This window comes from Haplochromis burtoni, unplaced genomic scaffold (genome assembly GCF_018398535.1).
Source record: "Haplochromis burtoni strain Fernald_Lab_line unplaced genomic scaffold, NCSU_Asbu1 Contig_62, whole genome shotgun sequence".
In the NCBI taxonomy this organism is placed as follows: Eukaryota; Metazoa; Chordata; class Actinopteri; order Cichliformes; family Cichlidae; genus Haplochromis; species Haplochromis burtoni.
The window spans coordinates 89529-116984 of NW_024582423.1; the positions used below are offsets into that span (position 1 = coordinate 89529).

The 27456-nt window shown below is 42.1% G+C and overlaps 1 protein-coding gene across 5 annotated transcripts in view; it reads right to left on the minus strand.

Annotated features, from left to right (window-relative positions):
* rtkna (rhotekin a) overlaps window positions 1-27456 on the minus strand; it is a 54346-nt gene that overhangs the window by 18747 nt on the left and 8143 nt on the right. Inside the window, exon 1 of one of the 5 annotated variants that reach the window (XM_005922620.3) lies at window positions 17483-20294. The exons of 3 other annotated variants lie outside the window; for them this stretch is intronic. In XM_005922620.3, coding sequence (XP_005922682.1) covers window positions 17483-17578 — 96 coding nt within the window. In that variant the 5' untranslated portion in view covers window positions 17579-20294. Of the gene's footprint in view, window positions 1-6270; window positions 20295-27456 lie in introns of those variants that run through there. One more of the 5 variants, XM_005922621.3, reaches the window with a different exon arrangement.

Here is a 27456-nt window from a genome sequence, read left to right on the forward strand (position 1 = left end):
GATGGCTCTCAGAATGACACATTACCTCACACCCCGGATGGGTGTGAGAAAAGGAGGAGGACGCAAGGACAGGACCTAGATGTGATGTTCACATTTTCAGGTTGACAGGCTAAAACATTTGCCCTCTTTTTTCACGTTTGCTGTGTCTGGTCAACAGACATGATTTACTTGAATCGGGTGTTTCGTTTTTTCAACCTTTCTACGACGCCCTTCAGTCTGTCATGAGATGGAAATATTGTATGGCTGTAATGTTTATGAGGTCACAGGATGGAGTATTAATCTGGGGGTGGGTGGGGGTCACTGGGACAAATGGCAAATGAGGAGCAGCTTAAAGGCACAAAGGGAGAGTTTAGAAGGCCAAGAGGTCACAGTAGCAGGTTACTGAAAGAGAGAGGCACCTCCTGCTGGGTCCCATACCATTAAGCTTCTTTTCATCCTCAGCATGGGTGAGGGGTGACTAGTTATCTCACTATTAGAAACCAATCAAAACACTCAAAGTGAATTGTGAAGCTCTCATTAGCTGACTTTTGCAAATCCCTCGAGTTTCAACAGCCTTGCACATTTTTGGAGATACACACTCAGTAATCCAGAGCTTTCCTTCTCTGAATCAGGACGAGGAAATCTGGTCTAATTAGCTCAGCTGGCCTAACTAGCATTTAAGCCTGACAAACACTCCCCCCTGTTGTCTTGCGCTCTCTTTCCTGTACAGCAGACACGCACGGGGTGATTCAGTTGAGTTTTATGCATGCGGGGCCAAGACCATACTAATGTGGGTAAATCTGAAAAGTGAATGCTTCTAGCCCTCTACTTATTTAGACTATATGCCTGCATGTGTATATAACCTCATGCGCCTGGCCCATGTGAGATCCGATCGCCACGTAGGTTTTATAAACTAGAAAGATAAAGAAGAAGACGTGCTAACAAGGCAGAACAAATGTGTCCTCCCGTATTTGTGTATGTGTGTCCGTGAACCACTATCGACGAGCAAGAGCTCTGAAATGAGTTCATTATAATATTCATGAAGCTGCTGGATTACTGAGCTGACTTAGAGAAGAACTAGATATCACTACACTGACCCTGGCTCTTTGCCCTGAGGGTGAAATGACCAAAAAAAGGGGACAGATGAGGCTGGAAGCTGTGTGTGCATGTGTCAGTGTGCAGGGGCTGACTCTAGCTTTTAAGATGATAAAAAGAGGCACTATGATCTACCTGCCTTTACTATCTACCGTAATATATAAATAAATAGGTTATGTTATGAGGTATCCTTAATTAACAGCATTCTGAAAGAGCCACACTCCAAGATCCAAACGCTAAGGGAGGTATCACAGATAGTAAAAGCAGTATTTGTTTCAGTGGCTTGATTAATGAAAGTCATATCAATGTCATGTGTCATGGGAAACACATGTAAAGTGAGAGCCACTTACAGTCCACGAGCCTGCCTGTGCGCCACTTTACAGCACTTACAGTCTGCTCTGGTTTCTAATGGTCCACATTAACCCTTGGAGTCTCCCTGTGCATGTGTGCACACAAATGTGTGTCAGTTTAGTGACAGACAGTGAGAAAATGAGTCGGGAAGGCAAGAAGGCGGATAAGGGCAACTGAGATTGAAAAGCGAAAAGAACAAGAGCACGAGGAGCATAATTAATCGCGGCAAATGCGCGCGTGTCCACGTGCGCTTCTTATCTCTGCCGTACAGAACATCTTCAACAGACTAGTGGTGTGGCGAGGTGTTCGTATTTACATCCATACACACGAAAGTAGTGAAAAAACTCAGTCATTTACTCAAGCATTTATCCACAAGGAGACAGACAATTCGACAATTTATTTAACTTGAACAGAACATTGTACGGCCTTTTTCTGCTGACATGTAAATCTACTGGAAGTAAACGCACGCTGAAACGCACACACACAAGTCGGGCTGGACTGTGTTTCCCAGGCTCCTACATTAGTGCTCACGTTGAATCCCATTTGTCCTCACATCCTGTCAGCAGGCATTTATCTGGAAAGGTTAGGTGCACTATTCTCAATGTGCACAGACAATTCAGAAACATTTTAGCTCACTTGAAACTGATAATAATGATGCTTTTCCAGTCTTATTGACATCACAGAGTGCATGCTGCAAGGTACAGTCACACATTCTTATACACACATGATGAGCCGGTGATCAGACCACTACTCAGAGGACAACCTGCTCTACATCATAAGCCACAGCTGCCAGAAAAAGAGGACGTGGCCACGCTCACTGCTTAAAGACCTTTGATAAAATACCAGACAGCCACTTGTGCTGGTATTCATCCAAGTTAAAGAAGAAGTGATGGAAGTTCCTTAGTAACCACTGCAATTGGTTTCAACTGTAAATTGCTCACAGATCTCCATCTGAGAAAGGTTTCCTGTCTTGTTTAGAGTAAAATATGGTTTTAAACACTGAAACGTAAACATTAACTTGATAACTCAAACTTAGGGAACATAGTTGGCTATTGGCCCAGTATATCTAAAAATATCAGAACTGGTTAAGCTGTAAAAAGACAGAGGTCACGGGTCACTCACTGCTCAAGGCTAAAGTATTTATGGAGGCTCTACTCCAGTCCACAGAAACCCTCGTACAGAGAGACAAATACATGCATTTAAATACATTACACAGCTCATAGTAGCAGTACATTTCAAAATTAGTAAGCATGTGTGCCCATCCTTTTTCCATATTACTTGCTGAGCAAAATCCAATATTTTCTATCCTCTGTCACACGTGTGAGGCACACAGACACAACATGTCTGCAAGATTTCATTGTAGCTCGCAATATCTTGTGAGCGGCACGATGTATGGGGAGAATGTGTTTACTTTTTGTGAGCGAGGGAGTCTAAATCTTTCATATTATTATTACTATCGATTCTATACAGCCGTGCTAGCATTTCATCAGAGGCTCATGGGAACGGGATGAAAGATGGATTATCCATCGCATGTGATCTCCACCTATCAATTGTGTATGCTTGTGCTCATTTTGCGGCCCCATCAGCACCACAAGAGCAATTCCTCTGAGCAAACATAACCAAAGAGTTGACTGACTGCGTAGATGCAGAGAAAAAAGAAGACAAACAAACCTGATAAGACAAGCTCGTCCTCTCCCATGAATCATCAAGCTCTCGTTCTCAACTTAGTTATGTGACCTCTGTGTACATGTATCTGTGAGCATCACCATTTCGCAATGAGGCTCCGTACACAGTAAGCTGCCATTTTGCACCTTCAGGTACATAATTTATACCTGGTTATGGTATGTCATTAGCGAGCTATAATGGTGAAAGCAAACTGCTGCTCTACTGAAAACATGCTGCCTCTGCATAAAAGACAGACAGGCTGTGTTTGCTCAGAATATCGAGCTTCTCTCAGACTCTAAGGGGCAAAAAAGATCAATTAATTGGCTACAAGCTGTTATTATATTGGCATATGAAAATCCATTGGTTTACCTCTAGAAGCAGGAAGAAGATGGCCTGTCAGGTAGGGATGTGTAAACGGCTGACAGATCAGCATCTGTTTCCTTAGACAGACGTGATAGATGGACGTGGATTGGGCCTGACTCTGATCCACTTGTCTGATGAGCTTGTCTGATGAGCTGTCTGGGATTTAGCGCTTTCCTCAATGACCATCAATCCTGACAATCTCTTTCGGCATCGTGTGGTTATCACCCTTCCTTAATTGTCTGTCTCTTTGTTTACCTGCCTTACTTATGATTGTCCATCACACTTGTCCTCATCTACTTCATCTGCATGATCACACTGAACCACCTGTCTATTGTGTAACAAAAATACACGCCTTCCAATGTGATTCTTAGACTACACGGGTATGTGGCTGTGGATCAATCTAGTCTGATCTATTTTCTTGCGTTTGCCTCTTCTTCTTTCATTCTGGGGCACTTGTGAAGCAATTAAATTTGGAATGAAACTTACTAAGAGAGTGCTGCCATGGCACGTTGAGCCAGATTTAGAAGTTGCTTTGTTTAGCGTTCGTTTGGGCAATGAAGCCAGAATGCGAAAGCCAGAGAGGAGGACTGAAGCTGGCAAGAAGACTGTGGGAAAGTAAGAAACCCCGGGAGAGAGAGAAAGGGTGTATATGAATGAGTTGGAGTTAAAAGATCTATAATTGGGTGGGTGGCAAGGCAATATTGTGGTGGAGTACGGTATAAGTGGCTCATTTTTCTTACAATTTCTTAGACAAGAAGCTCAATGAGAGAGGTTTACTCTCACACACACACACACACACACACACACACACACACACACACACACACACACACACTACTCCACAACTGCTGTCGTACTATGGAGTACACACAGTAATGGACTGCAGTTCCCCCCTGTGTTTCTCTCTTGCAGCCTCACCTCCTATAGCGAAAAAGCAATGGACAATATCAGCACTGGAAACCGAATGACCTCTACTGCAGGCGCACAGCAATCCAGAGACAGGCCAGCAAGGAAATAACATGTGACTGCAAAGGTGAATGAGGACTGGGAGGGAAGTGGAAAAGGAAAGGCAGGCAGATACAACCAGAAGAGACACTGGAGATTCACATCTCGATAGAGACAGCGAGAGAGGGAGATATAGAAGGCTGTGGACAGGCAGAGATTTGACTGCAGAGAGCTCCTCTGCAGTAAGTGGTTATTGATCGTAAGACAAGGGCCCAAAGATTCCTCGGCTAGGGAAATTGCACAGGATGCTGAATTTTTTCCTCCTTGTATAAGAGCAAAGGCGCTGAAAAGCACAACACGATATGCACTTCAAAGCAAGAAGAATCTGTTTAAGATCAGCATATAAAACTGTACATCAAATAGCAACATCCATAAAAGATTAACAACATTATTTACAACATTAATAACAATAATGAAACAATCAGCATGAACTCTGTGCATTGACGGTGCCACGTGGGCACTAAGGAAGAACTCTGACATATCTGTGACCTTTTCAGTGCTAATGATCAGAGATGGCTGTGGCTGTAACAGTAGTCAGGACAAAATGAACACATACTGCTTTGAGCTTTATATGCACTGTGTGTGCACAGACACACACAGAAGGATGTCAAGAGTGGAAAGATCACATCGGTCTTGTTCTTTCAATCCAGATATGAGTGATGCAGGTGACCTTTGAAATGAAAATCTAAACACACACTCTCTCACACACACACACACACAGACAAAAGGAAGCAACTTTTCACGTAACCAAAGTGAGGCCATGAAGAGAGAACAATGCCTCTGTTTTGTTGATCCATACATTGACATCAAGTGGTCTTACCAGCCTGAGTGTGCCTGGCTCTCTGTACTTAAAGTATAGGATACTGAGAAAAGCTTTTTTGGTACTCATACTCCATGTGTTATTTTATTTTCCCTACGGCTTAGTCTGTGTGGAAAGCATGGTGAACTAAAACAGAGAAAAAAAAAGAAAAGAAAAAAAAAGATATATATATATATACACTGTGTATGGCATGGAGTCCACACCAGTCTTTTTTTTACAGAGATGTGAAAACATTCACATGTGAGGGCATTCTCAAAGCCCATGTTAAGTTTGTAAGTGTGACTAATTCTGTCCTGCCAACTCGAGCCATTCAGGAAAGATTTGTTCACAAGTGAAGGGAAAGGTTGATGACTGGGAGAAGTAAGTCATTACTGCAGTCAGTCTCACAGTTGTCATGTTTCTCTCACTCTGAGAGGCTGGGTGATGCCACTATGTTGCCACAATAATAAATTGAGTTGCCAGCCCTAGTAATAGTACACACAGTATCATTATACAAAAAAACCCCAAATAAAAACAAGTGATGTATTGCTTTTACTAATGAACAGGTCATTGAGCCCTTGGGAAATGTTGTTATTTTAATAATAACTGTTCCCATGGCCGAACGCCTACCAGTTTTGGACTTGTAGCACAATCTTATGATCATTTGTAAACTTCTACTTACTGCCAATCACTGTTTACTTTGGTACATACAGTGTTTATTATTTCAATATTCTTCAACACGTTTAAAATCATGGCACCAGAAAGAGCGATGTTGGAAAAGTTGTGATTTTAACAAAAGAACAGCTTATTGATTCAAGATAGGCTCATTCGATATTCTGATGGCATTCTGGCAGAGTAAGCACCACGTTATCAACACGGGCTTCTTCTTTAGGGCTCGTGTACGGTCATGTGGGTCAAGCCAGAGTGTAACTGGGCTATACAAACAACAATTTCAATTCCATCAAGGCAATCGCTGTCAGCCTTTCCACAGTAAGCAAAACAGCGAACCTTACCCTTTGATTCTTTGAGTTATTCATCCTAACCAAAGAGAAGCACTCCGCTCTCCTCCAACTCTCCAAACTGGAAGCACGGGGGCTTTACGCAACAGCAGGGTCCGTTCAGCGTCTCGCACGCGCACAACGTGAAAGACCTCAACTCAGTTTTTCCCTTTGAGGGACCTCCATTTATGGGCAAGATGAAATATCCACTGAAAAGCCGAAAATAGGTACCGCTAATTGGCTTTGGAAGTTTTAAGGATCCGCGCAGAAACCACAAAGCTCGCTGGTTTTGGTGGGAGAACGAATGGCGGTCATATGTTTGAGCCCGTCTGCGCCGTCTTCATTCCCGTCACCGTCTTCATTGTCGCTGTCCGAGTAGCTCCGCTGCTCCACTCGGGACTCGCACACACACACACACACACACAACATCACCAGCACAAGGGAAGGATGAAGACTGACCGGCTGATGGACCAACCGAGAGCCGCTTCTGAGGAGGCGGGTGTGTGTGTGTCTGTGTGTAGCTGCGCGCAGAGAAAAGTGAACTGTCATTTTAAACCTCCGCGGGTCCCTTGGGAGCAGCATCACAAGGACACTGCCATGGGGTAATGACAAAAAACGACTTGCGTATTTGCCCCCACCAAAAAAAAAAAAAATGTTTGCGGGAATTTCAATTATTATAAATGACTTGTTGGCCTATAAGCTGTTGGCTTGTAATAAAAAAATATTTAAATAAATCTGTCAGACATATCTCTAAAAAAACCGTTCAGCAGTTTGTTGTCATGAAATACAGAGGCCTCTACGCAGACACGTATTTCTTTTCCAATGGGACTCTTCCAAAATCTTACAAAATATTTAGGACTAACTGACAAGAGCAGGATTTTTTGGCAGCTCCAAATTTGGCCAAAAGTTAAAGTGGGTTGTAAGTGTGTTCGTAAACTCTAACGTGGCTGCTTTGTGCCTGGACCGCCTACACGGTGGCAAAGGGATTTTTTCTCTTTTAAGTTATGACTCAACTTTTTTTTTTTCACAAGCACTGTCAATATGCTGTTTTGGACTGTTGCACAGCACAGACAAAACATCCATCTTCTCTCATGTCCTTGCTTCAGCAATTCAAATAGTGAGTGGTTATAAGAGTCAGGATACATTAATAACAGATTTTTCAAGAAAGCAGAATAAAGGAAAAAGTCACACAAATCCTTTGTTTTATTTTATGAACTGCTTGCAAAGATTTCGAGGGCACGAAACTGCTGCTGCAAAACCTCCACAGAGCTGAGACATACTGACAAATGCAGCCTTTTTAGTTCAGCATATAAATGGAATGAATTTCATTTATATGCAGCAGGTCACTCTCTGATAAGAGGCACAGTCACATTTATGTATGCTATTAGAACATTATGCAATACTATTTAGTATTAAAAATAATGTACTACAGACACTCTACTACTAGCATACCATAAATTATTGCACTAATGAGCTGCTTAATCTTAACTGTAGCTTGAATTTTTCAATAAAGGCATCACAATGTGGATAAAATAACATTAGCTGGCAGCCAACACAAGCAGACATGCATGTGTAACTCCACTGACAGAGCAATTTATCAATTTGGACAAACTAAAAAAAAACAAGTATGGTTCTCCCTCTGCATTTTGTCTTTGCATGCCTCCCACTGCCTTTGCTCATTGCTTAACCCATGCAGGCACTCTGGGAAGTTGTGGAGCAGCGGAGCGCATCACCTTGTCAGCTGATGATATATGAGAGTGATTTGTGGGCCGACGGAAATGGAAAACACAGATGAGTCCAGCCAGAATTAGGTGTGGGAATAAAGCGAGGGTGCATCGGCTAACTACTGAGTTAGGCTCCAGGAAATTCACGCTGCTAAACTAATAATAGAACGTTCAGGATGTTTTTTATTTGTTAAAACACAAGGAGGATATTATGAAACTGTATATCTGCAGGAAATAAACAGAGATCATCAAAAGTGGCCCTAGTTTTGTTTTAATATTTTCCGAGATGCCAGAGCAGTGGATTGGATACAGTCTCGGGGAATGAAGACAAAAAAACGCAGTTGTTTTGTTATGTGTTATTTGTGGGAGGGCTGAGAAGTGGAATGAGGCATGCAGTCAGAAGATGCAGCAGATGACATGTAGGAGGATTGGGATGGAGGAAGAGAGAGTCAGTCTGTGGGCAGTCTTGGCTAATAGCAATAGAGCAACAAAGTCCATTCCAACAGGGCAATGATGCATCTGTGCATCTGGATGGGGGACTACAGCTCTTTAGCTCTAGCTGAGGACATTTGCTGTGGGAGCAGAGGACACCCCCACAAAAGCCGAATGCACCACGTACCAAACAAATATGTGACCATACCCATACTGTACTTAAAATTTGCCTCCAGTCCTGTCATCTCTCTGTGAGTTTAGTCTCGTGCAACAAAAACAAGATGAGCCTTGATAGCGTAACACTCAGAGCTGTAAATATCCCACAGTTAATCAGATTAAGATTTAATCAGCAACTAGCTGCGCAGGAGCCAGCCTTAAAAGTTGCTGTCTGGGGCAAATTTTCACTCGCAGTTGAAAGGGAACAACAAACATGAGTACCAGCACCAAAACAATGATGCAAAGATTTACCACATAAAAAAAAAAATTAAGAAAAAGGTTAAACTGTGCATGTTTAGCAAATGGCAGTACATACACTGAGTATGGCAAAAGATAGGATGCTCACAGGGTCAGGTTCAGCTTTCTAATGTTGCATAACTCAGACGGACCAGCCGAATGAATGATAGCATTTGTGTCATTACGCTGCATTTCACAGGATGAGAGGAAATTCCTCGAGCCAGACTGGCCTCCTCAGCTCTCTCCCTCTGTGATTCAAGCACTTCCTATTGACTCTATAACAACAGCCCTCATCCCCAAACAAGTATTTCCCTTCCTTTCTGCCGTTACTGTATGTCCTCAGCTCCTTTCCTTTCTGCCGAGAGCCTTTTATAGTCGTGCATCTAATTATAGAGCAATTTTCTGGACGTTCTCAGATTGATTTGCAATCTTTTCATCAGCTTGAACTAGAATGAAATCTTAATTACAATCATGGCTTAAAGGACGGTAGTATATGAAAAACAAAAAAGGATATTAAATGATGGTTGAGGCAGTTTTACATAGACTAACCCACAACATCCAACCCCACGAATAAGCTCTGATTTCTTTACCAGTAGTCACAAAAAAAATTAAGTTATTAGTAAGTTAGATGATTGTTTGCTTTGCTGTGTCACAGTACTTATAGTCTATCATTTACCCAAATACTATTGTTCGTGTAGCTTAAACGAAACTGTAGCATACACAACTTTGAAATAGAAACTGCTGCTTTTGCTCTATTCTACCTAAATCAAAATCACAGCTTTATTAGGTTAAGTTTTAGTTTATTAGAGAAATCAAGCATGATGAATGAATCCCAAACCTTTTTTTTTTTTAATATAGCAGGGAATTAACCAACTTCTGTTTTCAAGATGGTGAGCCTACAAGACCCCTGCTGGCCTTAAGAGAACACGACAACCTCTACAGACAAACGGGGTCATTGATCTGCTCCCAGTGTCAGGCTGCCTCAGGCACTGTATGGCTGTATGAAAGTTTGAGACCTTTACATGTTCAGTGTGACATTTTTCTTTCCTGAAAAACCTGATAGATATATATAGAGTCAGACATATGCTTTCACATAAATGCCAGATGTAGACCAAATATATATAAATTAAAGCTGCATATATGCAAATTGATATTTCATTTCCTTTTCTTAATTTGTCAGAAGTTTCAAAAGACACAGATAAAATGAGAGATGGCATTTATTCATCTTTCATGACTGTGTATCTTAAATACAGCTGTAACAGTTATGTGGAGCTTCAGCAGCCTGTAAATCTGAGTTATATAAAATGTTATTTCAATTATTATTTTGCTAAAGACATAAAAATATTGACCCTGACATTCATTATCACTAAAACACCAGAAATCTAACAGCCAGCGTGATAAAGCACACTGCCTGGAATATTATGCAAGTTGCATCAACAGTGATCGCATTCAGCTATATATACACTCGCTGTCAATCTTCATGGATTTCACAGCTTTGGTCACCAACTGTGAGGACATCAGCTGTGTGTGTTGTTATGGGCCTGAAATAGCGCCTCAGTGAACTGACTCGTGTAGTTGTGTAATAACCCAGTGACCGTCTGTGCATGGGGACGTGCTGACCCATGACACAGTGCTTCAGAAAAGACTGGTTTAGGCGGCGTCTTCGGCAGAGTTAACTATCTGTCTCAGCCAATAATACTGAGACATGCTCCTCTACAGAGCCAATAAGAATCCCTCTCCACCTTCTTAGTCCTGGTGAGGATAAGCTAGATTAACCTTTTCATCTCCTAAAGGAGATAAGATTGGAAACAGATATTGTGACATATGGAAACTCATTACCTGCCTATAACAACACACACAGCTGATGTCCTCGCAGTTGGTGATCAAAGCTGTCCCTGTGACATCAGTGTCACTGTCCACAGTGAAGTGAGTTTAACATCGCAGTTAACTAAGAGGAACACTGTACCGCGGTACAACCTGTCAAGCATGGTGGTGGTAGCATGATGGAAGCTTGCTGATGGCTACCAAAAGCATCTGGTCGAGGTGTGACGTGCTAAGTGACATTTAACAAAATATTAGTGCAAGTGTATGTATACATTTCACCCTGTGCAGATTAGAGAAAATCCCAAATAAATCCAACCGTGTGCACCCAATTTTGGTTTAAAGTCATTAAAAATGTATGCTGTGCAATCATTCACCCTAGAACAAGAACGGTTGAAAGAAATCATTAAAAGCCCCAAATTACCATGATATTCATGCCCATGATGAGCGGATGTAAAGCTTTGATCACAACTGTATGCATATGTGTACGTGTAAGCAGGAAGGAAAGAGATTAAAACCAAAGATTTTAGAACAACAGCTCCAGTCAAATTCATCCAGCAGGAGTATATACACCCATCCAACACACACACCCTCCTATTATCACCCTGAGCTTTTGACCCCAACTACAAAACAGTAGCATGACATCATCTAGCTGGAGAGTTTCTTCCAGTGAGATCATCATGATGAGACACTGTGCTTTTTTTTTGATCTAGTAGAGTTTGTGTGGGACGTGGCTGGGGGAGGCATACAGTTCCGCCATGCCAATCAACACCCCTCTACCACAACAAGAGGCCCCATTCAGCAGCCTTGGCTCTCAGATCTACCTCAGTCTTAAGCCCCAGCTTCTGCTGTGTCCCGCCTCCAAACCCTGGAATTCCCCTATGCCTTTAGGTTTCCCTTTACAGCAGAGCCATTCATCGTCTACCCACAGAACCGAGACAAGCTGCATAAAACACAAGCTGGCCAGGTTGCTTTCTGTCATTTTACATTTGTATGAGTCAAACATTAACAATAAAGCAGCCAAGCCACAATCTATTATACTAGGTCTCACAGATGATGTGAAAATCAGAGTGCTAAATAGATCCCTCTTGTCCTTGATGAAGACAGAACTGTCAGATGGTCAGACAGCAGCTCTGCAAATGCTGACAGAGTTGTTCCACCTGCCAAACACAGACACCCACCAGTGACACCGCTTCAGAAGCATGCTGCAACTCAGTGGCAAAGCATCCTGCAGTTAGTAGTGATTCAATTAGGCACTTTGGACTGCTGTAGAAACACAGGGACACAAACTCATGCTGCTCCTGAAGAGACATCTTTAAGGGTTGTATATTAGTGATGCTAGTCATGCTTTCTGCAAGGGAATTCACACTGGGTAATGGATTGGTTTAATGGGGGTAACTGTTCATACTTGTTCTCCATCACGTTAAGCTTCCACCTGTTTGATGGAGCTCCTATTGCAAGCAATTTTAAGACAATCAAAGATCAAAAAACAGCGATGCACACGATGGAGATAAATAAACTGAACACAATCATCCACACTGCAAAGATCCCACACATACAGTACATAAACCTCATCAAAGACATAAAATAAATGGTCTGCAAGACTCATAAACTTCCACACAATAATGAACACCATGCAGACTTCGTCTCGCAAGCTTAAATTGTATCCATATGGACGCAAACACAAAAGCAACATCTACAGGCTTAATTAAACACACAACCAAATATTCTTTTTTTAACGCAACGTGTGCTCCCACCATCTGATAACCAGCCTGCGCCACCAGCCTGCGCCACCAGCCCCGGCACGCTCAGATGTTTTTAATTTCACATTTTACAAATGGAACACACCATTTTAAATACCTACGCTTGACACTGACTTGTGAGCTTGAATGCACAAAAAGTCAAGCAGAGATTCAAATCCAGTCTGCAGGCTTGAATCATGCCTGTAGTGGCAAGTTCAAGAAGCTCCAATTTTCTTTGGAGGATTAAAGAAAGGTGAAGCTTGAGGGCTAGATAAAACACAACGTGGGGGGAAAACAAAGCGACAAAAGCTGAGGCGGTTGCGCAGACAGGAGAACGGCAAAGTGAGGCTATCAAATAGCTTAGGAGACAAATAGCAGGGATAGGAAAGTGAATGACAAAATGAGGCAGGCTTGAAAGATGCAGGGAGGCAGGTCGATGTTCCAATAACAACACCTTTTGGCATGTTGTTTTCTGCTTCTCACTCTCCTGGCTCACGCCTGCTGTTTTTCAAAGGAAGCTGGCTCAGGCTCCAGCATCTAACTGGTTCCTGCTCGCACAGAGCGCCTATTCAGACCTGTTCTGTTCCTACTAACCGCTGAATGGGCGATGCCTGGGGTGAGGACTGAGGTGCACAGCACTGTGGTAATAACCATGGGGGACAGGGAATGTTGGGGTGCAAGCGTGAGGAGGGGAGCCACCTGATTTGGACTGCAGTCAGCAGTATTGACGTTAGCTGGATGGCCGTGAGTAAGGAGCTAGACGTGCTGTTCCAAGAAAGAAGAGGGCTCGGTGGGAAGAAATGGGTGTGTGTGTGATGTGATACAAAGCCCCCTTTCTCCTCTAGCTCCTACACACTGTGCTTGCTTTTGGCATACAGCACTGAAAGAACTGGAAGGTACTGTAGTAATCCATGGCACAGAAGTCAAAAACACACAGCAATCAGGCTAAAACACATATACATGATTCTTATAAGTAAATAAGTGCGGCTATTTCCACCCATTTGAGGTTGTAGAAAATCGCTTCAACACCTTTCATCTTAATTCAGATCAAATGAAAACAGCTAAATAACAACTTACACTGACACTGAAATCCAGGGCATTAAACCAAAGGTCTCTAATCAAATAAAAGATTAAATAGCTCACAGTAGTGGATCATTACTCTTTGCAAATATTTACTTACACACATTCTTAGAAGCACAAAGATACACACACAGCAAGCAGTGGAGCGCAATCAAGTGGTCTGTTGCAGAGGAATGTGTTTTGGCTGAGACTTGACTTGTGTATCCTGTATCAAAAGTGAACAAGTGCTGTTAGCTTTAGCATACGTTCCACTTGTGTCTGCTGTAACACAGGCTATGAGCCTCCCGGCTGAACCAACACACGTGCGCACCTACAGATGAACGCGCATGCAGATTTCATCTACTGACTAGGTGCTTCATTAGCGGGGTATGGTGGGCTTGAATGCTGAAATTCATTAGACAAAAGGATGAATGAAACATATACTGATTAAATTTATGGTGAAAATGAATATAGATCAGAAACACAAGAACAAGATGAAGGAGAATAACAACAGAAAAAAAAAACATTAAATAGCAAAAACTATAGTCTAGGGACGCCAGTGGAATGACTAAATCTGCACCATTTCTGTCCATTAAAAAAAACGAAAGAAAGATTAACCTTTGCTCTTGCTACACATTCGTCATTGGCGCCTCAAACCCTCCAGTTACAGGGCCCAAGATACTGGTTTACTGTCCCAAGGCAGATACGGATTAACTGCTATCAGTCTGGCCTTTGCCCCTCCAACACCGCCTCCATTTAGAAATGGCATTGGTGGGGTCTAAAGGGCTCGGAGCTAAGAAATTTCTGCTACCGGAGCGCACACTTTGTGTTTCTGTGTGTGTGGTTATATAACTGAAGCATGTTCTCAAGCACATGACAACATGCACACAAGGGGACAGATGAACAGACGAAGAGACGTGAATATGAGTCGATGGATATTTATGGCAGAGTCCAGAATCTGTAAAAATATCTGAGGCACGGCCTCAGCTAAGTTTAGGTTTTGGGAGCGTGTGACCAATCGAATACGACTCTCGGGTAAGGCAGAGAGAAACTCCCATATGACCCCCCACCACCCCCAATATGAGCTCACAGTTAACCGGGGTTAGAGATGACTGACCATGACTGCATGACTAAAGTCACTGCTGCTCTTCAGCAGCTGTTTTTGACTTTACTTGTCTACGCTTCCAGTTTGTGCTCTCCGCATGTTCAGCAAATGATGCTGGGTCATCATATCAACATATCTAACAACTGTGGCAGAATCCAGAAAAAGAGAATCTCATTATTCTTTAATCAGACGACATCACCGGCATGAAAAGCAGCAGGAAGACAACAAACACAGAGAAGGAATTGTATTTTCCTAAACAATGACTGACCTACAGGCTAAAGCGCTGTGCACAAATCCTCATTTTGCAACTTGAGCAAAAAAACAAGACCTCAGAAGAATAGTTGCAAATGTCACCATTTAACTCTGCAACTCAGAAGAAGAAGTAGACCAGAAACTAGCAATCAGTATGAAGTAAATAAGAAAAAAAAAGTTATATCCGGCTTAGTATGGGGGATATGTGACCAGTAATGTCAATGGGTTCGATGACATCATGTTGTCTCTCCTGGTGGGAAACAATAACTACTCATGACCATTTCCTGTTTTCCTATCAGCTATGTCTCCTTTGGGGTAAATCCTGCATCCTGCAACGCAAATGCTTTTAACATGTATATAGAGCTAAAGAAGAAACTACCACAACTATGGTACGGCCTCATAAAAGAGACAGAATATTGAAAACATCTGAACCACGAATGTAGCAACAGCTACTCTAACAGACTTGTAAAAACATGAAGAGGAGAAATGTTGCATCCTACTGAGCTTGAAAATAAACGTTCCTTCCTCCCTCCTAACTCTACAATTATAAATGCTTGAATAATGCCTCAGCGCCTCAGTACACCTATGTGCAATCTCCTTAATTTTTTCTTTTGAAATGCTCTCTTCTCTTCTGAAATAATCAGTGAAGAAAATCTATAACAAAGAAGGACTACCTCTACATCCCTCAGATATGTTGTACATATAAGTTATGTTGCCGCAGGGGGGGAAAAAAAAAATCACATGGAGGAGAAAAGGGCTCACATGTAATAACTGCAAGCTCTGATGATCCTAAAGGACACTTATGAAAGACCCTGGAGCAAAAAACATCCATAGCTAGCTGAAATTGCAGTCAGTGTGGGCCATGCAGCGCATCTCAGTCAAAGAATCCTTGTCTCATAAAACCACCCAGGCACAGAAGAAATTGTGGCAGGGGGGCGGGTGAATGAATGAGCATTTGAGCAAACAACTGAGTGTTTACCAGTCAAAAGTATGGAGCAAGGCCATCCACCACACTGAAATTCCCACAGGTTAATGCAGAGTAAAGCCTCTCTGCAGCTGACACTTCACCTTTGAACTCCCTGTGAAGCAGGGGAAGCAACAAGAAAACTTTCCCACATGACTGAATTAGAGGCCATCATCTTGTTATTGCACACGTCTACCCTTGTAATTGCATTTACAAAAATTAAACTGGAACCGAGACGGCTCAATGCTTACAAGCACAAAGATCTTGAGACAGAAACTCCTCGTTATCTACATTCCACAGTAATGCCTTAGATTTAATACTCAGACAACGCACCATTTTCTGCTCTATGTCCAAGCAGTAAACAGCATTCTTCATCAAAAGAGCCTCTGTAGCAGCAACTAACACCCTGATTAGTGTTTGATCACGTTGTCATTAAGAACGTGTGTAGCTATTTTTAGGCACACATACTATAAAGATATTCTTGAGCAAATTGAATGATACATTCAAAGACAGTTCAAGAGTCAGAAAAACCAAAGCATCCTAGAAAAAAAGAATATACCAGGCCTCACTTAACCTGGAGTTGGCAGCAGTCTCCATGACTTCATAGCTTCTTCCCTTATGTGATGAAAAGCCAGACACCTGGCATGCTCTGTGGCACTTGGCATGGGTACACAAACAAAGAAACACTTCAAATTCAAAAACAATGCCAAATGCTTGCAGGTACAACACAGCATGAGTAATATCACCTCTTATATTGCTTCCATGTCACACAGTGTAAGACTTTTTGGACTAGAGTTCTGTTGACATGGTGAGAAACAAACTCTCTGCTTTTGAAACCTCTGACACAGCTGCAGCACAGACAGGCAATATTTTTTTTCAGCTTATACAGACAGAAAAGAAAGTATATTAGAATATCTCTTTGACATTCCTGTAGCATTTCCAATGGCCATATGTCTCTTCTGCCTTTTAACTCTATTGAATGAAGCATTCATTCTTCAGGTATTTCCTCCAAAAAGGAAAGAGGAACAAAGACAGTGGTGATTTGCAAAAGGACGGAGGTTAGATAGTGCATGCTCAATAAAGTTTTTGTCAAATTAAACGGATTGATTCCCTTCTGTGTCTTACTCGGAGCACAATAGCACACTCTTTCTCACATACAGACATGCATGCACACTCCCACAGGGACTTGTGAGGCCCACATGTGCAGCTGTGGACTGTGTGTGAACCCCAGTTGGAAGGGGAGACACTGAGGGAGAGATGGATGGCATGCAGTGTTGTTTTCTGTTTGCTGTCAGTAAGAGCTTTGCCATCTGTAAAAAGAAGAGCCCGCACCAGCGTCAGTGCAACTTGTTTGTCACATAGAAAGATTCCTCAAACAACCCCTCTGTAAACTTTGCAACAGCTGCAGACTGCAGACAGAGGATGCACTGTACTTTGGGGAGCACATATTTGAAAGTAGAATTTCATTTATCGGCCAAACTGGTTGTGCTCACAGTTGATCAATCGGGACACAAAAATTAATTAAAACCCCCCCAAAACAAAACACTTTTGCTAACATACCCAACTTTGAAATGCTGTAAACTAGACACAGCAATGCCAGCAACAAACATAAAACAAGCTTGCAAAAGTCAGACAGAGGCGATTGCCAATAACAAAATTAAATCTGCTCTTTTACCTGCAAACTGAGCGCAATCTGACGAATGTACATCATATTGAGATCTTCCAGTATCCACAGTTTTTCCTCCATGTTTGCGTGCTTATCAACTGGCATCCTTTAGGCAGGTAACGAAAAGATTGACTTATTTTTGAAGTTGTCGAGTTCAGACCCCTACCCCGCAGGAACCGGGGACATTGAGTTCATTATGGCAGTGTCCTGTTCAGTCGTCAATGATTAAGAAAGAAATCAGTGCGTAAAACAACGCGTAAAAGTTCCTCTCCGCATCCAAAACAAGCCTAGTAGGACCGGGAAAGCAGACAAGAGGTGGAGTGGATGACAGCATCGACTGCACTGTAGCAACCCTGTCCATAAAATTCCCCCAACTCGTTCACGGCGCGTATTCTTCTTCTGTACTTTTTCTCTCCGGGCGACAACGATCCTCTCAAACACCCACAGTCAACACCCAGCGGCAGCTGGAAAAGAATGGAGGCTTTTAAAATGCAATTGTTCTCTTTGTGTCTCTGTGTCCCGACTGTGAACGCCGTCTGTCCTCTTTGACAAGAGACCTTTCCACAAAAGGGCATCGCCTCTGCGGGAATGATAGGCACAACTACTCCACTGTGTGCGCCCTCACGCTGCCCAACTCGGCGCTAAATTAACCCCTACGACGCGCCTCTGGTGTTGATAATAACTCTTAAAAAATAAGGAACGGAGGACAGAGAGAGAGAGAGACTGCCAAAGCAGAACTCACGCCCATAAAGCAAACACAAACATAAAGCAAATACCGCACCAGCACGCAAGCACAGCGGGGCAGAGAGCTTTGTTCATCTTAATAGCCTGATAATAAATGGAGAATTACAGTGTCAGAGTGGAGTAAGAGTGGGAATGTACACCGAAATATCACAGAAAACCGGCTTAATTCAAGAAGAGGTGCTTCAGGAAACATTTAAACAGTGGAAATACTCATATTTGACTCATTTTGTACGATTAACTTTTTTAAAAAAATATCACGTATCCCAAAAGAGTCACTCAATATACATAGATCAGGGTCACACGCGTGAGCACAGTTCAAAAAGACCTGCTTTTAAAACAGACTGCGCAAACCTTTCATGTATCAGTGGACAACTGTTAACTCTCCAGGAAATTCTTAAAATATCCAACAAATATTTTTGGTTCTTCAAGTCATTTTTTTGTTGTTGTTGCTGTGGGGGTCCTTATCAAAGCGAGAATATTCCCTACTTTGAAAATAAAGCGCTTCTTTCCACGCCAGAAGTCGGTCTCCTTTCCAAAGATCACAGCTGGCTGCAGTTTCCTGTGTTCTCAACAGAGAGAATCCCAAAGTTTCACTCCATGTGACTTTCAGCCACAAATTCCCCTGATGGTTGCGTTTATGTCTGGGAAAAACTGTTTACAGTCAATCGGAATCTGCTCCACACAAAATACGGTGTGGAAGAAAAAACAAAAGTCACCCCAGTCTCCTCTCCAGTGCGCTCATGCCCGCGCTGTTGTGATGCGTGTATCCTTCCTTGTGCTGAGCAAACTACAAGCCGACCCCTCAACAGGAAACCGGCGTTACGTTGCAGGCTACTTACTCACTCAGACACATTAATTAAAAGGACACAAATTCTTCTGCTCTTTAACACTGAGGTGAGTCAGAGGTCACCAGAAAGGATTCATCATTAGTCAGATCACCCCTTAAAACAAAGTTACATGACATAGTGACAGGATGTTTTCCCACCACATTCCTCAGTTTTACAAGATATTTGGGATGACTCTTCTCTACACACATGTCCATATGGAACTCCATCACCCTGGAGCATGTCTCCTAAACTTGTGAACACATGCAAACAGTGAAAAAAAAGCGCTGATTAAGCCCTTTCACCTCAAAGAGGCAGAGCCAGGGGCGCCAGCAGTAAGCCAGGTCATTTCCCCAAGAAAAGCCTCCACCCTTAGAGTTCAAATCAGCCGGCTAATCTGCTGCAGATACCAACATATGCAGTAAGACAGGAGATTTATTGTTCCGGGGGTGGAAAAAGAAATAGTTGAGTTAAAATGCAAAGAGGTGCTTTTTGGCATCTCTTTGTGTGAGCGTGTGTGCGTCTGACTGGATACATAAATCACTCAGAATCTAAAATCACATGCAGCCGATCCTCTGTGAAAGGTGACCTGGCATGCTGCTGAAATGGAAAAATGTTAATCCAACAAGACCTCAGAAATATGCTGAACTCTGTACTACTGTACCAACCTGTGCTGAAACAAACTTAATAAGTCAGCTTATCTTATCTTTATATGTTTTTTTTAAAGAATGAACAAACAACAAAAGATAAAATCAATATAAAATATATAAACTACTCCAATATCACTTAATCTATTTAGTTTGTCCTTAAGCTCCATTACAACAGCAGCAGTTCCCCGAGGCAGAACTGGCTGCAGGTAAATCTCCCTGCAGTAAACCACAAAGACTTACATATTATGACAAATGCCTAGAGGCTGAACAAAAACAGACAGAAAACAGCTATTATCTCAATGACAGGGCATACTGACAGGCGGTTTAACCAGCTCAAACACTGCATCTTGGCCCGAAGCCACTGAGAATAGGGCAAACTCAGCTAGCCAGAGACAGCTGATTAGAGGGATGTGTAGAAGCCTGACACCTTTGGGCCTGACCGATTTTGCGATGTTAAATAGCAGTTACCTGATTGACTGTTGCATTAGCAGTGACTGTTCTTCTGACTGAAGCAGGGCCAGATGTGCTAATTGGCTGCTATGAGGGAGCCAATGTATTACACAACCAGTTAATCCCTCACCAACTCTGAGGTTTAATGAAAACAGAGAAGACACACACACACACACACACACACACACACACATTTCTCTTCACAACTCTGAGGTTTAATGAAAACAGAGAAGACACACACACACACACACACACACACACACACACACACACACACACACACACACTGAACCTTGCATAATAGAATCACAGAGGGTTGAACCTCTCTAAAGACAATACCCGGTGCCTCTGTTGTTCCTGAAAGGAAGTGTGGAGGAATATGGAAAACTTCCTGTCTGTACACCTAATCGTCTAGAGGAAAACACACTGGAGTCAAAGCACAGAGTGACCTGGTGGTGCTCTGCCAAACAACATTAAACAGGAAATATTATACCTGCCCTGTGCCCTGTGATGGACCAGCAGCCTGTCCAGAATGTGCCCAGCCTCTTACCTCACGTTGGAAAAACAATTCCGAAAGACGGATGGGTGAAAAGCTGTTATACCTGCTTTAACAAGTTATAAGATTGCCCCACATATCTCCACAATGTGCACTTCAAGTTTCAGCTCAGGATACCAGACAGATCCTTCATTCTGCCAGGCCTATAATAAACCTGATTTTAGCTCTGCTCCAAACAGGCTGTTTCACTGTCTGTAGTTCTAATTCCAGCAGAAGTGCTGCTGCCCACGGTCTGTTCAGCTTCACGTCTGTGAGTGACAGAGCACAGCAGCAGCACGTTCAGATGACCACAGAGGAAACAGACCTGAATGAAAGATTCTGTCGCTTCCAACGTATTGTGTAAATATAGTCAAAACCACAGCACAGCTGTTGTTTTTAACTTTAGTGAGTGGTGACTTGGCAAACAGGATTCAAATCAGGATTTAGAATAAAAGAGCAGCAGCTTGGAAAATGGCAGTAGGTGAGAGCTAGTTAACAGGTGTTTTAATGGGCATGGTTCAGCCACTGTTTTTTACTTGTTCGGCTGTCTGACAGCAGAGACACATCAACATGTAACACAAACTGGTTTTATTGGGCGCTTGGCTGTATAATATACAGAAACTGTCCGTCAGCACTGCAACTGCTCGGGACACAACTGCTTGGGTTAGCATACATGAATCTAGCCGAAACAACAATGGTAGGGCTGTTCTTTTAGAATTTAACTGTGCAACTTGGACAAGTCTTTTTCTCCACTTTAACATGACACCCATCTGTAAATCTGAAGTCAGAGGTGCTTTTCAATTTAGCGAGAAAGAAAAGAAACAAGAGGTTGATGTTATTGTGTAGGACAGACATACTGGAGACACTTTGTTATGTTAGAAAAACATAACAATGCAAAACGGCAGTGTGCATGTATACGTTGGAAAAAAAAGTACTTTGGCTTAAAGACGGATTTATTATTGTTTTAATCTTTAAAAACCTTCCACATGCATAAATGACAGAAAGGGCTGGGTTTGGTGGCACAATTCAAAACACCCAGGTTTCACCCAGGAGTGACCGTTTACCCTTATTTTAGACTTTCATACACATTTTTTAAATTTTATCACCTTCACTGTCCCTTCACTTTTGCTTTCGCATCATTTGGTCAAAATGATGAGCAAATATGGCATGTTAGCATGCTTTCCTCTCTGCAACAGTAATTTGGAAACTACAGGCACAGGAAACGTAGCATTCTGTGTATCAGACAGGTTTTTAATCAACAGATTTACCAGTTAAGCCTGATTGCTCAAATAATTTCACTTGGAGTCCAAAGGGAGAGTCTGTTAAATAGCAACAATGTCACATTTTCCAAAATTCAGTAACTATCCTTTATCAAATGTTTTCAAATGTCAAAAAGCAGAAAGACATGTTGTAATAAAACATCATCGGCAGATCCCACAAATCTGAACACAGAGTATTCCTATTGTTTAGACCAGCAATCCATAAATATAAAATAATATTAGGGAGATAAAAAAAAAAAGGGTGTAAAGAAAATAATCATACTGGTGATTTTCAAACAAATGTAATTTTAAACTTCTAATCAGCATTAATGAGTAACTGGATTATTTCTTTATGTAAATCGATATGTGTAAAAAGTTAAATGCTGTCTTTGGTCTGAGGCACAGTGTGGCGGCAGAACAGGGCAGGGAACCACACGAGGGCCTCAGGCAGCCGTGCCCCAAACCACAACAAAGAAGTCTGACTATCATCAAAACCAAATCTGAAATCTGAACTCCACCACGACTCCCACTCGCTTAAATTACACACAGGGACACAGACAGCAACCCACGCTTACATACACAAATGCACATCTAGACATAAATAGATATAAACAAGTTGTAACAAAAATGGTCTCCAAATTTAGACAAGTGCCTTTGATCATGCTCGCAAATACTGTTGTTAAAATGAAACGGGATTGTTACAAACGTTTTTCACACGTTCAAGTAGATTTTTGGTCACACAGAGAAAAAAAAAAGACCTCCCAGACCACCAAATCAGCCGCTGTACACCAACATTTAACACAAAGAGTCACAAAGGTGAAGTTTTTTTTTGTTTTACATTAAGATAGAATTAAAATATTTTGTGATTGCACACAGTGAGGGAAAAAAATGCTCTCATCAAAGTAAGAACAGGCGCACAGAAACAGAAAATCTGACTCAACAGACTGGAATATCACAAGACTTCAATTACTTGGCAGTGTTAGGGTAGTTTAAGGCAGACGCTGCTCAACATGATGAGAGCCGTGCGTGATGAGCTGTGAAACCAGACATTTCATAAGGAAACCCCCTCCAGAGGTCAGTTCTCAGTTACAGAGCATGAAAAACCTGCGGCGACAGCCACAGAGTCATAACTCAGGCACAGAGACGGTGTAATGACATTGTAAATCGCAACAACAGCCTAGCTTGTTATTAGGTGTATCGGCTTGAAGTGTGATACACTTAATAAGAAATCTGTCCAAATGATGGAGCTTCTACTTTAAGGTTAAGTAAAGGGGATGTTGTGGTGATGTGTGCAACGCTGAAGATGAAAAGTCAGACATCCGGCTGCAAATCACGCAACAGATATTCTTCTTTCATTGGAAATCCCATACTGTAATGGATGCCTTCACCCGAACCCATGGGTTAGCATACAAGATCTGGGCGAGGAGGCTGCCTAAGTCAGGGTAGTAGGCCAGGGAGTGTTTTAAGTGCTTAGTTGGAGGGCTGATCTTATTTCTCAGTATCACCCATTTTACTGATAGCTGTGAAAGAAAAACAGACTCTAATACAGACGACTAGAGAGACAGTTCAGCAGTTCAGCGGCAGTTTGGCTTCTCCCCAGAATCATTGCTGACTTTCAGGAACGCTAGCTCAGCTGGCCACAGGAGACTGCAGCATCTCATCACTCTGAAGGACCAGACATCTCAGTGAAAGAGGAACTCTCTCGTTAGGAAATTCATCTCAATTGATTTCTTGCCTCGGGGGTTCAGGCTGTGCAATATACAAGGACATGTGTGTGGCTCAGGGAGGATGTGTACACCAAGGCAATTCATTTACGTTTTTTTTTAAAAATGTGAATGATTTTCTAAAATTAGTATTCATGACCGTAACATGAATATAAAGTGAACATTTAAAATTGTGAAGGGAAGGAGAAAGACGCGGCTCAGCAGCTGTGCAATGTGAAATGGAACAATGGCTCCCCCTGCAGATTAAGCAGCTGCAACAGCAAGATGTGCCGCCGAGGGAAACACTGTTTAACAGTGCAAGTTACAGAGTACTTCACAGAGAAATAATGGTTACACACAGCCTGAAGTGAAAAAGCTTTGATGTCTGTGTGGTGCACTTAAAAGCCTCTAATCTGGGGAAGTAAAAAAAACAAGAACAACAAAAAAAGGGAAAAGGATGTAAAAAAAGCTCCTGTTTGTTTCCAACTAAAACCAGGCGTGACAAAGATGACTTTCACAGACACGAGAAGTTCAAAAAGAAAAAGAAGTAAAGAGGACAATGTTTCCAAATATAAACAGTAAGATTATAAAAACAAAAGGTTGAAAACCTATAGTTTTATTAGGCATGAGGTCATGCCTGCTGGACTATAAAACTTATTTTTATCACTGATTAATGCCAAGGCGCTGTTTGTGGGTAAAAACCAAAGCAAGAGCCACTAATTGAAACATCTGCAGAAACAATACAAGACTAAACACCTGCAGAGGAGACATTCAGGAAACTACAAATCAAACAAACACTGCATCTTTATGCTAGGTTTAATACTTTTGCCAGCTTGGAACGAGGAGGGAGAGGACCTAATGTGGCATTTTAATCAAAAAGGTATGGAAAGGCAGCATTACCTTGTACGAACTGAAGGTCTTCGTTGTTTATAAATTCCCCCCTCGATTCAGAATATTCAAAAAATAATCTTCAGCACTGGAATGAACTTCTTGATAAAAATGTTTCTTTCATATTCACATGACACCGTGCAAATGATTTATCTTGCAGCCACTAGCATTTCTTAGGTTTTCTGACTGGCTGGCTCATTGTACTCGGGGGAATTATGCAGTGAGGGTTGAGTTTGGACACAGGCACAGAAAGATAATAATGCATAATGTGCCCTTTATGTAAAACCAACAACATGTTGGGTTTAATTTTTTTTATACACATCGGTGATTTTGTACTGCGTTTTTTCTTCAGTTAGTGAAGTATTAATTTAACCTAACTTCAGCAAATACACTGTTTAGAAGCACATCAGATGTCAATGGGGAAAACAATCATGCCGGATATCTATACTGATATGAACTGGGTTATGTTTTAAGAAGAAAAGGATGTCACATAATTTGAGGGAAAGGTTCATTCAACTTACAGAATTTAAAGACATGCCAGAAATCTAAGGAAAGAAATATGCTGGACATGATGCTTTCTCCACAGCTTCTCCACGCCCTTTCACATTTGCTACATATGCTCAGGATAAATCTGCTCTCATCTGTGAAAAGCACAGGAGGTCGGCGATGGACCTGCCAATTATGGTATTCTATGGCAAATGCCAGTCGAGCTCCACGGTGCCAGGCATTGAGCACAGGGAAGACTAAAGGATGCTTAGTCCTCAGGCCACCCTCATGAATTATGTTTCTGATTGTCTGGTCAGAGACATTCATACCAGTAGCCTGCTGAAGGTTATTTTGTAGCTCTGGCCGAGCTCATGCTGGTCCTTCTGGCACAAAGGCGCAGACACCAGTCACGCCGATGGGTTAAAGACCTTCTACGGCCCTGTCCAGTTCTCCTAGAACAACTGCCGTCTCTCCTGGAATCTCCTCCATGCTCTTAGATTGTGCTGGGAGACACAGCAAACCGTCTGGCAATGACAAATGTTGATGTTCTGTCCTAGAGGATTGTGTGCAGCCTCTGTAGGGTCCAGGTATCACCTTATGCTACAAGTAGTGACACTGACACTAGTCAAATGAAAAGATGAGGTAGGAACAAATGCCAGTAATCTTGACCTGTAAAACAATTCCTGCTTTGGGGATTGCCCTATTGTTGTTTGACTTCACCCATCGTTAACTGCAATAACACCAAAGCAGCTGAAACTGATTAACAACCCCCTCTGCTACTTAACTGACCAGATCAATATCCATGAAGTTTAACTGACTGTTTTTTTGAGCAGTGTAGCAGAATCTTCCATAAGAATTCTTCAAACTCTAAGTGCCTTCTTCAAATTACCCTTTTGTTCAAACAATGCCTCCAATTGATTTTCTTAAATTAACTATGAAACATAAAACAGCACATCATAACATCTGTGAAGCTGTAATTAGCAGAAAAGTTCATTTTCTGGCTAGACAATTAATCACAAGATTGATTGATTGCAGTGTATTTCAGTGTGACGTACAAGAAAAATCCAACAAAACCACGAACACTACTATAAAGGTGTATCAGATGGCTGCATGCTGTGAAATACTTTTAAGGCAGTTTTTGACTGATTTTTCCTTTGTGCTGTTATGACATTTTGAAGCCCTGATTGGCCATCCTATTTTACTGCTGTCAAACGATGCAAACTAGCATTCGATCTGCTCTACCTAATATCTTTTTGGCAATATGATTGACACTACAAGTGCTTTTTCACATCGAAATGCGGCTCACATTTGATGGTATAGTCACAAAGGTATTCAGAGTATCATTCATATCTGACGGCATGCATAATTAAACATCAAAAATCCGCATGAGTGAACACCTACAATGATCGCTTTCATTCCTTGAGGTAGGCAATAACGAAAAAACACAGGGACAGACCACAGAAAATAAGTGCTGAGACATCAGCAAAAATCCCAACCTTACTACAATATGTGACAGTGCACCGTCTGCCACTGGGCCCAGTAAACACACACATTAAGACGCAGGCATGCTGGCAGGGACTTGTACACTGTGCAGCATGCTGGGAAAGCAGACATGCATAGTAGAACCATCTGCTCTCATAAAGTCAAACACCTGCTTGGCATCAACAAAACAGAGAACATCGCTGGCGCTTGTGCCCCCTTTGCCCTCTCCTCTCCACGGTAACATTCAGAGAACTCCCCATTAGGCTGCGCTGCAACAAATTTAAGATGCGGCTGTGAATTCAGAACCAACGCCGCACTAAATTATTTGGTACAAAGAGCAACACAATACCTACATCTGAAACATCCACAGTTTATCGGTTATTACATGCCGTTCACCGTAGGGTGCAGTCGGTCATTTACCTTGAACACATCACTTTGTATCTCAGTGAGATTACACAAAATGAAAACAATAGCCTGGATCAGTGCAGGAACGGGCATGCACAACACACCCGCTTGCCCCTCTGAACATTTCTCAGTATTGATTCCTTTCACTGTGCGTTCCCCTGTATAAAAGAGAGGCCCTGACTCTATATTAATGTTAGGTGGTTATAAGCCTCTTTGTGCAGAAAAAGAAATGAAAGACAAGACCAGAACAAAAAGAGCTGTAGAAAAAGGTGTAGCACAGTGGGCTGACATAGACATGCCCCATATCCTTCAGCCTTATTGAATGTGTGGAATTGAAGGTTAATGACTTGTCCCTGGTGAAGTTACAGGCCAAAGTTAGAATATGAAATGTTGCAATGAACCCACACAGCGTGCAAAGTGAGTTTTTTCCCCTCACTGTTGCCCTCTTTGGCTTCTAGGGCCATACAAGATGTAGGAAACCTCAAACCTCGGGGGTTTTATAATTTCATAAACCCAAATTCCAAGCGCGACATACAAACGCCAACATCTACAAAGAT